A 12,060-nucleotide genomic window follows, 5' to 3' on the forward strand; every position below is an offset into this window, starting at 1 on the left:
ATCTGTCGCCCAGGCTGGAGTGCAGTGGCACGATCTCAGCTCACTAAAACCTCTGCCTCCCAGGTTCAAGGAATTCTCCTGCCTCAGCCTTCTGAGTAGCTGAGACTACAGGCTCCCGCCACAACGCCCGGCTAATTTTCTTGTATTTTTAGTAGAGAAGGGGTTTCACCATATTGGCCAGGCTGGTCTCGAACTCCTGACCTCAGATGATCTACCCTCCTCGACCTCCCTAAGTGCTGAGATTACAGGCATGAGCCACTTTTTTTTTTTTTTTTTTTAAATTGAGGCAGGGTCTTGCTCTATCTCCCAGGCTGCAGTACAGTGGAGCAATTACGGCTCACTGTAGCCTTCGCCTCCCGGGTTCAAACAGTTCTTGAACTAGAGCCTCCCAGGCTCAAGTCCTCCCACCTCTGCCTCCCGAGTAGCTGGGACCACAGTCATATGCACATACCATCAGGCCCTGCTAATATTTGTAAAGACAGGGTTTCAACATATTGCCCATGGCTAGCTTCAAGCCCGGTGGGGGGACAGGGGGACGCTCAAGTAATCTGTCGTCCTTGGCCTTCCAAAGTGTTGAGATGACAGGCATGAGCCACCACGCTCAGGTCTAATGGCGAGTAAGATGGAATATTTTCATGTTTGTTGGCCAGTTGTATATCTTCAGTTAATTGTTTCCATCTTTTGCCAATTTTTTTCCTTTGGCTTGTCACAATTAAGTGTTCTTGAAATGCTTTGTTAAACATGTTGTAAATGTTTTCTTCTAATGTTATCTTTTAATTTAGTGGTATGTTTTGACCTATTATTTATTTATTTTTTTGAGACGGAGTCTCGCTCTGTTGCCCAGGCTGGAGTGCAGTGGCCAGATCTCAGCTCACTGCAAGCTCCGCCTTCCGGGTTTACACCATTCTCCTGCCTCAGCCTCCCAAGTAGCTGGGACTACAGGTGCCCGCCACCATGCCTGGCTAATTTTTTGTATTTTTTAGTAGAGACGGGGTTTCACTGTGTTAGCCAGGATGGTCTCGATCTCCTGACCTCATGATCCGCCCGCCTTGGCCTCCCAGAGTGCTGGGACTACAGGCGTGAGCCACCGTGCCCGGCCCCTATTAATTTTTATTATTATTTTTTTGAGACAGAGTCTCGCTCTGTTGCCCAGGCTGGAGTGCAGTGGCGCCGTCTTGGCTCACCACAACCTCTGCCTCCCAGGTTCAAGCAATTCTCCTGTCTCAGCCTCCCAAGTAGCTGGGACTACAGGCATGCACCACCATGCATGGCTACTTTTTGTATTTTTAGTAGAGACGCGGTTTCACTATGTTGGCCAGGCTGGTCTTGAACTTCTGACCTCATTATCTGCCCGCCTCAGCCTCCCAAAGTGCTGGGATTACAGGCATAAGCCACCTCGCCCAGCCTTATTTATTTGTTTGTGAGACCATGTCTTTCTTGCTCTTTTGCCCAAATTGGAGTGCAGTGGTGGGATCTCGGCTCACTGCAACCTCCGCCTCCCAGGTTCAAGCGATTCTCCTGCCTCAGCCTCCCGAGTAGCTGGGATTACAGGCATGTGCCACCATGCCCAGCTAATTTTTGTATTTTTAGTAGAGACAGTGTTTCACTGTGTTGGCACAGCTGGTGTCGAACTCCTGACCTTGTGATCCGCCTGCCTTGGTCTCCCAAAGTGCTGGGATTACAAGCGTGAGCCACCGCGCCTGGCCAAGCCTGGCAATATCTTAAATGAGTTGTCATCATGCCTTATTTGACCACCTACATATACCTGGATTCCGGATCCCATTACCATTGCCTAAATTTAGCCCTTCATCTCTTACCACTTGAATTATCGCACGAACTTGTTTCCTTACCTCCAAATCCACCTGNAAAGAATTCCCGCTAAACAGGAGAAATTTCAATTAGCCTAGAACTAAAATGGGGGACACAACCTTCATGCTACTGTAGCAATCACCCTCAACCTGCCCTCCCTGGAAATAGCTAAGTTTAGGAAACTGTATTAGCACCAATATCACGACCTATCAATATGGACAAAAAATATGCTATACCCATTCATCTAAACTTTAAAAATTTCACTTACAATCCTTTTTTTTTTTCTTTTTTTGAGGGGGTTTCACCATGTTGGCCAGGCATGAACCACCATGCCCAGCCCAGAACATGTTTTTGTTTTTGAGACAGTCTTGCTCTGCCACCCAGGCTGGAGTGCAGTGGCGCCTCCCAAAGTGCTGTGATTACAGAATTAAGCCACCGTGTCCACCCCAGAAAATGTTCTTAACAGAAGCTTTGAATTAGAGATGAGGTACAATGCACAAGGTGTGGTACCTAAGAAATAAGGACTGATGAGAACCTGTCCAAGTGTTTGAACACAAAATATATTTTTAAAATTATAGCCAGGTGACACACACCTTAATACTGGCACTTGGGGAGGCCAAGGCAGTCATATCACTTGAATTTAGGAGTTCGATACCAGCTTGGGAAACATGGAGACCCGTCTCTACAAAATGTTAAGTCCAGCAGGTGTGGTGCTTGAGATGTGACTGCACCACTCCACTCCAGCCTGGGGAAGCTGCAGTGCAATGGCACAATCTGGGCTGACTGCAACCTCTGCCTTCTGGGTTCAAGCGATTCTCCTGCCTCAGCTTCCTGAGTAGCTGGGATTACAGGCGCAGGCCACCACACCTGGCTAATTTTTTTTGTTATTACTGGTAGAGACGGGGTTTCATCATGTTGGCCAAGCTGGTTTTGAACTCCTCCCACCTCAGCCTCCCAAAGTGCTGGGACTACAGGCGTGAGCCACCATGCCCAGCCTTTTTTTTTTTTTTTTTTTGAGAAACTTGTCTACAAAAAACTTCGTGGTGCAATCTTGGCTCACTGCATCCCCAACGGCCCGGGTTCAATTGATCCTCCCACCTCAGCTTCCAGAGTAGGTGGGATTACAGGAATGCGCCATCACACCCAGCTAATTTTTTTGTGAAAATAGGGATTCGCAGGCTGGGGGTGGTGGCTCATGCCTATAATCCCAGCACTTTGGGAGGCTGAGGCAGGCGGGAGTTTGAGACTAGCCTAGCCAACATGGTGAAAACCCACCTCTACCAAAGATAATTAGCTGGGCATTGTCGTGTGCGCCTGTAATCCCAGCTAGTCAGGAGGCTGAGGCAGGATAATTGATTGAACCTGGGAGGCGGAGATTGCACGGAGCTGAGAGTGCACCATTGCACTCCAGCCTGGGCGACAGGGGAGACTCCATCTCCCCCCCCCCCAAAAAAATTGGGGTTTCACCTTGCCCAGGCTGGTCTGAAGCAATCCACCTGCCTGTCTCCCAGAGTGCTGCTATTACAGGCAGGTGGGAGCTACCATGCCTGGCCTGTATGATGGCATAGTTTCAAGGCTGGGCGGTAAGCCAATGAATCATTTCCAAAAATGACATATGAATTTTTTCAAGAAAATCAAAAGAAGTTTTTAAAATGTTTTCCCCACTGAAGTTAAGAACTACATATCATAATACACTATGCATATCTATTATCGCACTTCCTATCAAGTTTTTGTCTCATGTTTGTTCCCCCAGTCTAGCTTGTGAGCTCTGAGCTCAGCAATCATCTGAAGTATTAATCTTTGTATCACCAGCACTTTAACTGCCTGCAACACAGGTCTTGAATATCCGACGTAAAGAAGTGCTGAAATACATAGTGTTTCTATGTTATGACAACTACAGAAGCTGTGAGGGAATGAAAACTTCCAAAATGCAGAAGTTCAAAGATTTAGAGGAGGACAACACATTTAGTTTTATTTCAATCAAATCACAACACTTTCTTTTCCAACTGCTGCAAAGTGCATCTACAATATTCTATTACAGATCCACTTTTAAAAGGTTTCCTGTGACATTACAGCAAGCCTCTTTTCAAACAGAGGAATAATCCCAAATTCTTCCTCAAATAAAAATAAACTCCATTCCAGTAAATAGTAAATACATAAAAATTACAGTAAGCCAGACACTTAAAAGGACAGCCAAGAAGTCTTCCAACAGTTTATTAGAAAGAATGTAGACATTTAAAAAAATCCCCACTGTCATGAACATAAATTGAGGTTTTCAGCCCTGGTATAAGCTGAATCAAAAAAAGAAAGAAAAAATCCAATAGTGTATTAAACATTTTTCAATCATTTGCCATACTTGACAGTGCAAATACAAATCTGGTCTAAATGTACAGACTCTCAAGCAACAATGTACAGCTTTCTTCATCCTCCATGCTAAGAGATGTAAAAGCTTAAGGGTCAAACAATACCAAATGTATAGGCTTCAAAAACCATCTAAGTTAGGGCATTCTCTAGTTTTAACTAAGATACACCTGGAACACTGACAAGGGATCACTTACATAGAATAATGTGAAGTAAATTTTTTGAAAAATAAATTTTAGTGGAACAATCCTGAAGGAACACCAGGAGAACAGCAGGTTACCAGTAAGGTGTCAGCCAATTTGTTCCAGCCACTTTGGAATCCATGTTCTATAATCTAAAATTTAGTTCTCTTTCCCTAAGCTGAGAGCTTCCTATCATGTCAGTATCTATGTTATGAAGAAAAGGAGACTTAGGTGAGGTGTTTTTATTTATCACAACAGCTGCATCAATTGCCTAGGACCTCAACAGCTTCATGAAAGTCTGGGAAATGTTCATGCATAAGGTTATTGCCTTAGCTGACTTAAAATTGCCCCATACAATGGTACATATCAACCCTTAGTGAAGCCTTTTAAAAAACAAAACAGGTTGAAAAATGGGTTAAAGTAGGCAAATACAGCATCTGCCTTTAGAGCTATCAACTCAGGAATTCTCTCAATTATGAAATCTTGCAGAGAAGTTATTTTTCTTTCTCAAAATCCAAGTGATGACAATACTCCTTACTCCAGATCTGGCATTTCTGAAAGAATTTTAAAAAATATTAGTATAAAGTACAAGGGAATCATCTACCAATTTTAATATCTTAAAGGAAAAGCAACCAAAAATCGAATTATATAGTTCCCCAGTGAATTAATAGGTTGTCTTGCTATCTCAAGTTATTCACATTTCTGCTTTATTTATTTATTCAAGGTCATAAAGAAAAAATTACTTTTTTTCAAAAGAAGTTAACATCTCTATTTTGAGTTTGGTTTTTGATGCAAAATATCGCTGTGTAAACATACTTTTTATATACACTTACTTTCATCATCACTGTCTTGTGAATCCTGAAAGAGGGAAAATAAAGTTACCGAACTGATCAAATATTTGTTTGCTAACTGAACAGTTAACCTTAAAAAGTTCAAGCGCTATTATTTTTGATTAAAGTAGCACAGGTAGGTAGTTATATCAAGCCTAGAAATTTAGTCATTGGACTTAAGACTAGGTTTAACCTAAGGTGAATGGATGTACAGCAGAGGATCTACCTGTAAAAAATGGTGTGCGCCTTTTGGTGACAGTTTAGCCCACCCTTTGAATCCATTCCTAAATTAACCTATGTCAGCATTCAAAGAGAAAACATGGATCAATATGAAGAAAATAGATTGACAAAAGACAGTGAACTCTAATCCTAGCTGTTGAGTGAATATTATGTATTTTTCTAAATAGCATTAAATAACTTTCTGGGAGATGTTAACAGGATGCTGGGGTTGACAAGATGTTGAGAATAGTTGTTTATTATATCCTCATCCTCCTCTTACAGATTTACAATGTCCATCTGTTCTGGGTTTTGTTTTTTGGTTTTTTTTTGGAGATGGAGTCTTGCTCTGTCGCCCAGGATAGAGTGCAGTGGCGAGATCTTGGCTCACTGCAACCTCCGCCTCCCAGGTTCAAGCGATTCTCCTGCCTCAGCCTCCCAAGTAGCTGGGATTACAGGCACCCACCACCGTGCCCAGCTTATTTTTCTATTTTTAGTAGAGACAGGGTTTCACCATCTTGGCCAGGCTGGCCCCAAACTCTGATCCATCCGTCTCTGCCTCCCAAAGTCCACCTGTTTCAATGGTCTCTGACCAATCCTGACATAAAACCTATTTACTTTCTTAGTCAAAATAATCCCTATAAACTCTTTTATTTTTTTTTCTTTTTTGAGATGGAGCCTTGCTTTGCTGCCCAGGCTAGAGCGCAGTGGTGTGATCTTGGCTCACTGCAACCTCCACCTCCCTCGTTCAAGCGATTCACCCACCTCAGCCTCCCCAGTAGCTGGGATTACAGGCACCTGCCATCATGCCTGGCTGATTTTTGTAGAGACAGGGCTTCACCATGTTGACCAGGCTGGTCTTGAACTCCTGACCTCAGGTAATCCACCCACCTCGGCCTGCTGGGATTACAGACGTGAGCCACCTCGACCGGCCTGAACTGACTGTTTTANTGTCGTCCAAGCTGGAGTGTGGTGGTGTGATCTCAGCTCACTGCAACCTCCGCTTCTGGGTTCACTCAATTCTCATGCCCCAGCCTCCTGGGTAGCTGGGATTACAGGCGCGCACCACCACACCCAACTAATTTTTTGTGTTTTGGTAGACACGGTGTTTCACCACGTTGCTCAGGCTGGTCTCGAATTCCTGGGCTCTAGTGATCCAGCTGCCTCGGTATCCCTGTAGTCCCAGCTACTCGGGAGGCTGAGGCAGAAGAATGGCATGAACTCAGGAGGTGGAGCTTGCAATGAGCTGAGATCACGCCACTGCACTCCAGCCTGTGCGACAGAGTAAGACTCCATCTCAATAAATAGTCTGTTAAAAAGAGTAGATTTCATGTGAAGTGCTCTTACCTCAATTAATTAAACACACACAAAAGGATTCAGTATAAAAATTTTAGGGCCAGGCGCAGTGGCTCAAGCCTGTAATCCCAGCACTTTGGGAGGCCGAGATGGGCGGATCACGAGGTCAGGAGATCGAGACCATCCTGGCTAACACGGTGAAATCCCGTCTCTACTAAAAAATACAAAAAACTAGCAGGGTGAGGTGGCAGGCGCCTGTAGTCCCAGCTACTCAGGAGGCTGAGGCAGGAGAATGGCGTGAACCCGGGAGGTGGAGCTTGCAGTGAGCTGAGATCCGGCCACTGCACTCCAGCCTGGGCGACAGAGTGAGACTCCGTCTCAAAAAAAAAAAAAAAAAAAAAAATTTTTTTTGGGCAATCTATCTTGAATGAATAACTGGGAGTTTCCCTACCTCGAAAAGCACTATTGAATACTTTTACGTTTCTTTGGGTAGAAAAATGCTAAATGTACCAAGCACAACACTACATGTTTAAGATAAACAGCAAGAGAAAACTGAACATATTCAAGAGATATTCAGGAGATAACAAAAACTTGACAACAAAGATAGCAAAAAAAACAAAACAAAACAAAACAAAACAAAACAGTGTTACAAGGCTGGGGGCGGTGGCTCAGGCCTGTAATCTCAGCACTTTGGGAAGCTGAGGCAGGAGGATCTCTTGAGCTCAGGAGTTCAAGACCTGCCTAAGCAACACAATGGCTTGCACAACTAGGTAAACGGTGGCACCAACTGCTACAGGTAAGGTACAATTAAAAAATACTAATAATATGAATAGAACATCTTCCCTTCCTGTTGAAATCACCGTGCCAGAGTCATGTGCGGAGAATTGTTAAATAAGCAGTTGCATACATAAAGCTGGACACTTCGCTCTTTTATTTAACTCTTAAGGTCCCAAAATACAAAATCTAGTTAATGAAAAATTTCAAATAGCAACAAGAAATGGATTTCATGAGTATGCATTCAGTTTACACACTAATGTTCTTTCTATAGTTTTATTCTACTACATTTGATAAAGTCTATTCTGCCTACATAGAGATGAATCATTTATTCTTCAGTCATGGCAACATGTTATTTGGGTGACATCTCAGGTAACAGACTTTCTTAAACTTTTTTCTTTGTATACCTCATGGTAAACATTTCACCATGATTTTCTTTTTTTTTTTTTGAGAGTCTTGCTCTGTCGCCCAGGCTGGAGTGCAGTGGTGTGATCTCAGCTCGCTGCAACCTCTACCTCCTGGGTTCAAGCAATTCTCCTGCCTTAGCCTCTGGAGGAGCTGGGATTACAGGGGTGCACTACCACGCCCAGCTATTTTTTTGTAATTTTAATTATTTATTAATTTAGAGACGGTGTTTTGTTCTTATTGCCCAGGCTGGAGCGCAATGGCGATCTTGGCTCACCGTAACCTCCACCTCCCGGGTTCAAGTGATTCTCCTGCCTCGGCCTCCCGAGTAGCTGCAATTACAGGCATGACTATGCCTGGCTAATTTTGTATTTTTAGTAGAGACAGGGTTTCTCCATGTTGGTCAGGCTGGTCTCGAACTCCCAACCTCAGGTGATCCGCCCGCCTCACTCTCCGAAAATGCTGGGATTACAGGTGTGTCACACACCCGCCCTATTTATGTATTTTTTTTGAGATGGAATCTTGCTCTGTCGCCCAGGCTGGTGTGCAGTGGAGCGATCACAGCTTACTGCAACCTCCACCTCCTGGGTTCACATGATTCTCCTGCCTCAGCCTTCTCAGTAGCTGGGATTACAGGCACACGCCACCACACCTAGCTAATTTTTGTATTTTCAGTAGAGGGGAGGTTTCGCCATGTTGGTCAGGCTGGTCTGGAACTCCTGACCTCATGATTCGCCCGCCTCGGCTTCCCAAAGTGCTGGGATTACAGGCATGAGCCACCGCACCCAGCCTATGATTCTTGTGTTTAAAAGTTTATAGTCATATTTTTTAGACCAAGTCCCGCTCTTTCGCCAGACTGGAGTCCAGTGGCACTATCTCAGCTCAGTGCAACCTCTGCCTCCAGGGTTCAAGCAATTCCCATGCCTCAGCCTCAGGAGTAGGTGGGACCACAGGCACACGCCACCACGCCCAGCTTATTTTTTTTGTATTTTAGTAGAGACGGGGTTTCACCATGTTGGCCAGTATGGTCTGGATCTCCTGACTTCGTGATCCGCCAGCCTTGGCCTCCCAAAGTGCTGGCCTCCTCCCAAAGCGCCTGGTCAAAAGTTTATAGTTTTATTTTATGGCTTCAAAATCCAAGTCAACTACTGCAATCATGTTTTTGTTTTTTTTTTTTTGAGATGGGAGTCTCGTTCTGTCACCCAGGCTGGAGTGCAGTGGCGCGATCTCGGCTCACTGAAAGCTCCGCCTTCCGGGTTCACGCCATTCTCCTGCCTCAGCCTCCCGAGTAGCTGGGACTACAGGCGCCCACCACCTCGCCCAGCTAGTTTTTTGTATTTTTTAGTAGAGACAGGGTTTCACCGCGTTAGACAGGATGGTCTCGATCTCCTGACCTCGTGATTCGCCCGCCTCGGCCTCCCAAAGCGCTGGGATTACAGGCTTGAGCCACCGCGCCCGGCCTGCAATCATGCTTTAAAAAAAAAAAAATAAAATCCCAATGATGAAATTAGGAAATTAGCAAACTAGCTGTGTTAGTCTTAATACATTAATTTTGTAGCTAACACTGATTCCTTTTAAAATCATTAAAACAGTCTTAAAAATAACACGCATCATGAATATCATTAGGTGCCCAAAACCAACTTAAACTGACAACATAGACAGGTACTGTGTACTTCGAGTAGGGAAACGTCCATTTAATGGAACTTACCTCAGAGAAACGATCAAAATTAGACATGTCTTCATCTGAATCATCTTCCCAGTCTTTCCAATTATTGAAGTCGACACTAAGCCAATTAAGCTATAAAATCAATACAAACATCACCCTAAGGTTAGGTTAATTTGCATTTGGCATGAACCTTAAGACTGCATTTTCTTCTAAAGAGACCAGGTCTTGCTGTGTTATCCAGGCTGGAGTGCAGCAAGCATTCACAGGTACAATCCCACTATTGATCAATGTTTTGATCAGCTCCATTTCTTTTATTTTTTTTTGAGACGGAGTCTCACTCTGTCGCCCGGGCTGGAGTGTGGTGGCCAGATCTCAGCTCACTGCAAGCTCCGCCTCCCGGGTTTACACCATTCTCCTGCCTCAGCTTCCCGAATAGCTGGGACTACAGGTGCCCACCACCTCGCCCGGCTAGTCTTTTTTGTATTTTTTAGTAGAGACGGGGTTTCACCATGTTAGCCAGGATGGTCTCGATCTCCTGACCTCGATCAGCTCCATTTCTGACCAAGGGTCTTTACCCTCTTCAGGCAGCCTGGTGGTCCCCGCTTCCTGGGACACCACCATACCGATGCTAACTTAGCATGGCTACCTGACTGACATACGGCATTGCAACCCAGAATTGGGCGCAAGTAATTCTCCCACTTCACCCTCCAGCGTAGCTTTTAACTACAACAGGCACACGCTACTGGTCCCTGGCAAAACAACATTTTTTGAACTGCGACTTTGTATTTTTATGAGGGCATGTAATGAGCACACAAAGAATAGACTAAGCTAAATGGGGTGGCTTACACCTGTAACCCCAACACTTTGGGCAGCCACGGTGGAAAGATTGGTTGTGTAATCCTTCAGGAGTTTGAGACAGCCTGAGCAATAGTGTATCCTGTATCTGGGGAAAAAAAAAAAAAAAAAATTTCCTGGGCGTGGTGGCACCTTCCTATAATCCTAGCTATTTGGGAAGCTGAGGTGGGTCAGAGGATCGCTTAAGCCCAGGTGGAGGCTGCAGTGAGCCATGTTCACACCACTGCACTCTCGCATGAGTGGCATGAGACTATCTTAAAAAAAAAAAAAAAAAAGAAAGAAAGATTAGGCCAGTGTGGTGGCTCATGCCTGTAGTACCAGCACTTTGGGAGGCTTAAGTGGGGAGATCCCTTGAGCCTAGAAGTTCAAGACCAATCTGAGCAACATTGTGATACCCCTTCTCTACAAAAAATACAAAAATTAGCCAGGTGTCGTGGCATGGCCCCTGTAGTCCCAGCTACTTGGGGGACAGAGCAGGGAGGATCACTTGGAGCCTGGGAAGCTGAGGCTGCAGTGAGCCGAGATCGTGCCACTGCACTCCAGCCTGGGTGACAAAGAGAGACCCTGTTTTGGGGAAAAAAAAAAAAAAAAAATCACTGAAAATTGTTAAACATACCTTTTGAAAACAAATTTACTAGTAAGAACTATTTTCAGTTGATTAATTTACTTTTTCACCAAGCTTTGTCCCCTCCCATTTGATAGCTGAGTAATTTATACAAAGTCTGTCTCTTAAGTGCAAAAGATTCTACACCAGTTAATAACTGATATTCTCATCACACTTTGTTATTTTATTTTTATTTTTTTTTGAGACGGAGTCTTGCTCTGTCGCCCGGGCTGGAGTGCAGTGGCCGGATCTCAGCTCACTGCAAGCTCCGCCTCCTGGGTTTATGCCATTCTCCTGCCTCAGCCTCCCGAGTAGCTGGGACTACAGGCGCCAGCCACCTCGCCCGGCTAGCTTTTTTGTATTTTTCAGTAGAGATGGGGTTTCACCGTGTTAGCCAGGATGGTCTCAAACTCCTGACCTCGTGATCCGCCCGTCTCGGCCTCCTAAAGTGCTGCGATTACAGGCTTGAGCCACCGCGCCCGGCCCACACTTGGTATTAAGTTAAAACCGAGTAGACAAAACACATGAACATGAGGCTTTATACTTAGCTGTGAAACAAAAACACAGCAGTATATTCCTTACATCAAATAAATATATCTTTTATTACCTACAATAAAAATATCAAACTTTTCAAAAAAGGAAAACGAAACCTACCTTGGCCCTTTCTTTTGTTAACCTTGGCCATGACTGGCCAGATTCTCCTTTTCGTAAACAACATAAAATTGATCTGTCCGTTCTTTTATGCTTGGAATCATTTGGGTCAATACAGTGAAAACGATCAATTCCATTTAAATGCTTAAAATTATCACTTCCTCCGAGACACCTGAATGTAAGTTTGGATTTTTCAAAATTTACATTAACATCCTTACTGTCTTCAACACAAAATTCAATGAAGACATAGTCCCTTCGATCGTACCACTTTGCAGAAGCAGGCTGCACTGTGAACGGGGCAGGGAGACGGGCGAACGGGTGGACGGGCCTCTCTGGCGGCGCCTGCTGCTAGGGAGTCCACTTCTTTCCAGTGGCGACTCCGCGTTTTCTCCCCGTTGCGGCCTCTTCTGG

At 44.6% G+C, this 12,060-nt stretch overlaps 1 protein-coding gene across 1 annotated transcript in view; it reads right to left on the reverse strand.

The window, feature by feature from the left end:
• Positions 1–3,759: 3,759 nt before the first annotated feature.
• Positions 3,760–12,060, reverse strand: part of PTGES3 (prostaglandin E synthase 3) — a 31,635-nt gene continuing 23,334 nt past the window's right edge. Inside the window, exons 4-7 of the mRNA XM_017853311.1 lie at positions 11,653–11,753; positions 9,582–9,671; positions 5,186–5,210; positions 3,760–4,906 (exon numbers count right to left, since the gene is read on the reverse strand). Coding sequence (XP_017708800.1) covers positions 4,887–4,906; positions 5,186–5,210; positions 9,582–9,671; positions 11,653–11,753 — 236 coding nt within the window. The 3' untranslated portion in view covers positions 3,760–4,886. The remainder of the gene's footprint in view (positions 4,907–5,185; positions 5,211–9,581; positions 9,672–11,652; positions 11,754–12,060) is intronic.

Source organism: Rhinopithecus bieti, unplaced genomic scaffold (assembly GCF_001698545.2).
Source record: "Rhinopithecus bieti isolate Rb0 unplaced genomic scaffold, ASM169854v2 scaffold_35950, whole genome shotgun sequence".
NCBI lineage: Eukaryota > Metazoa > Chordata > Mammalia > Primates > Cercopithecidae > Rhinopithecus > Rhinopithecus bieti.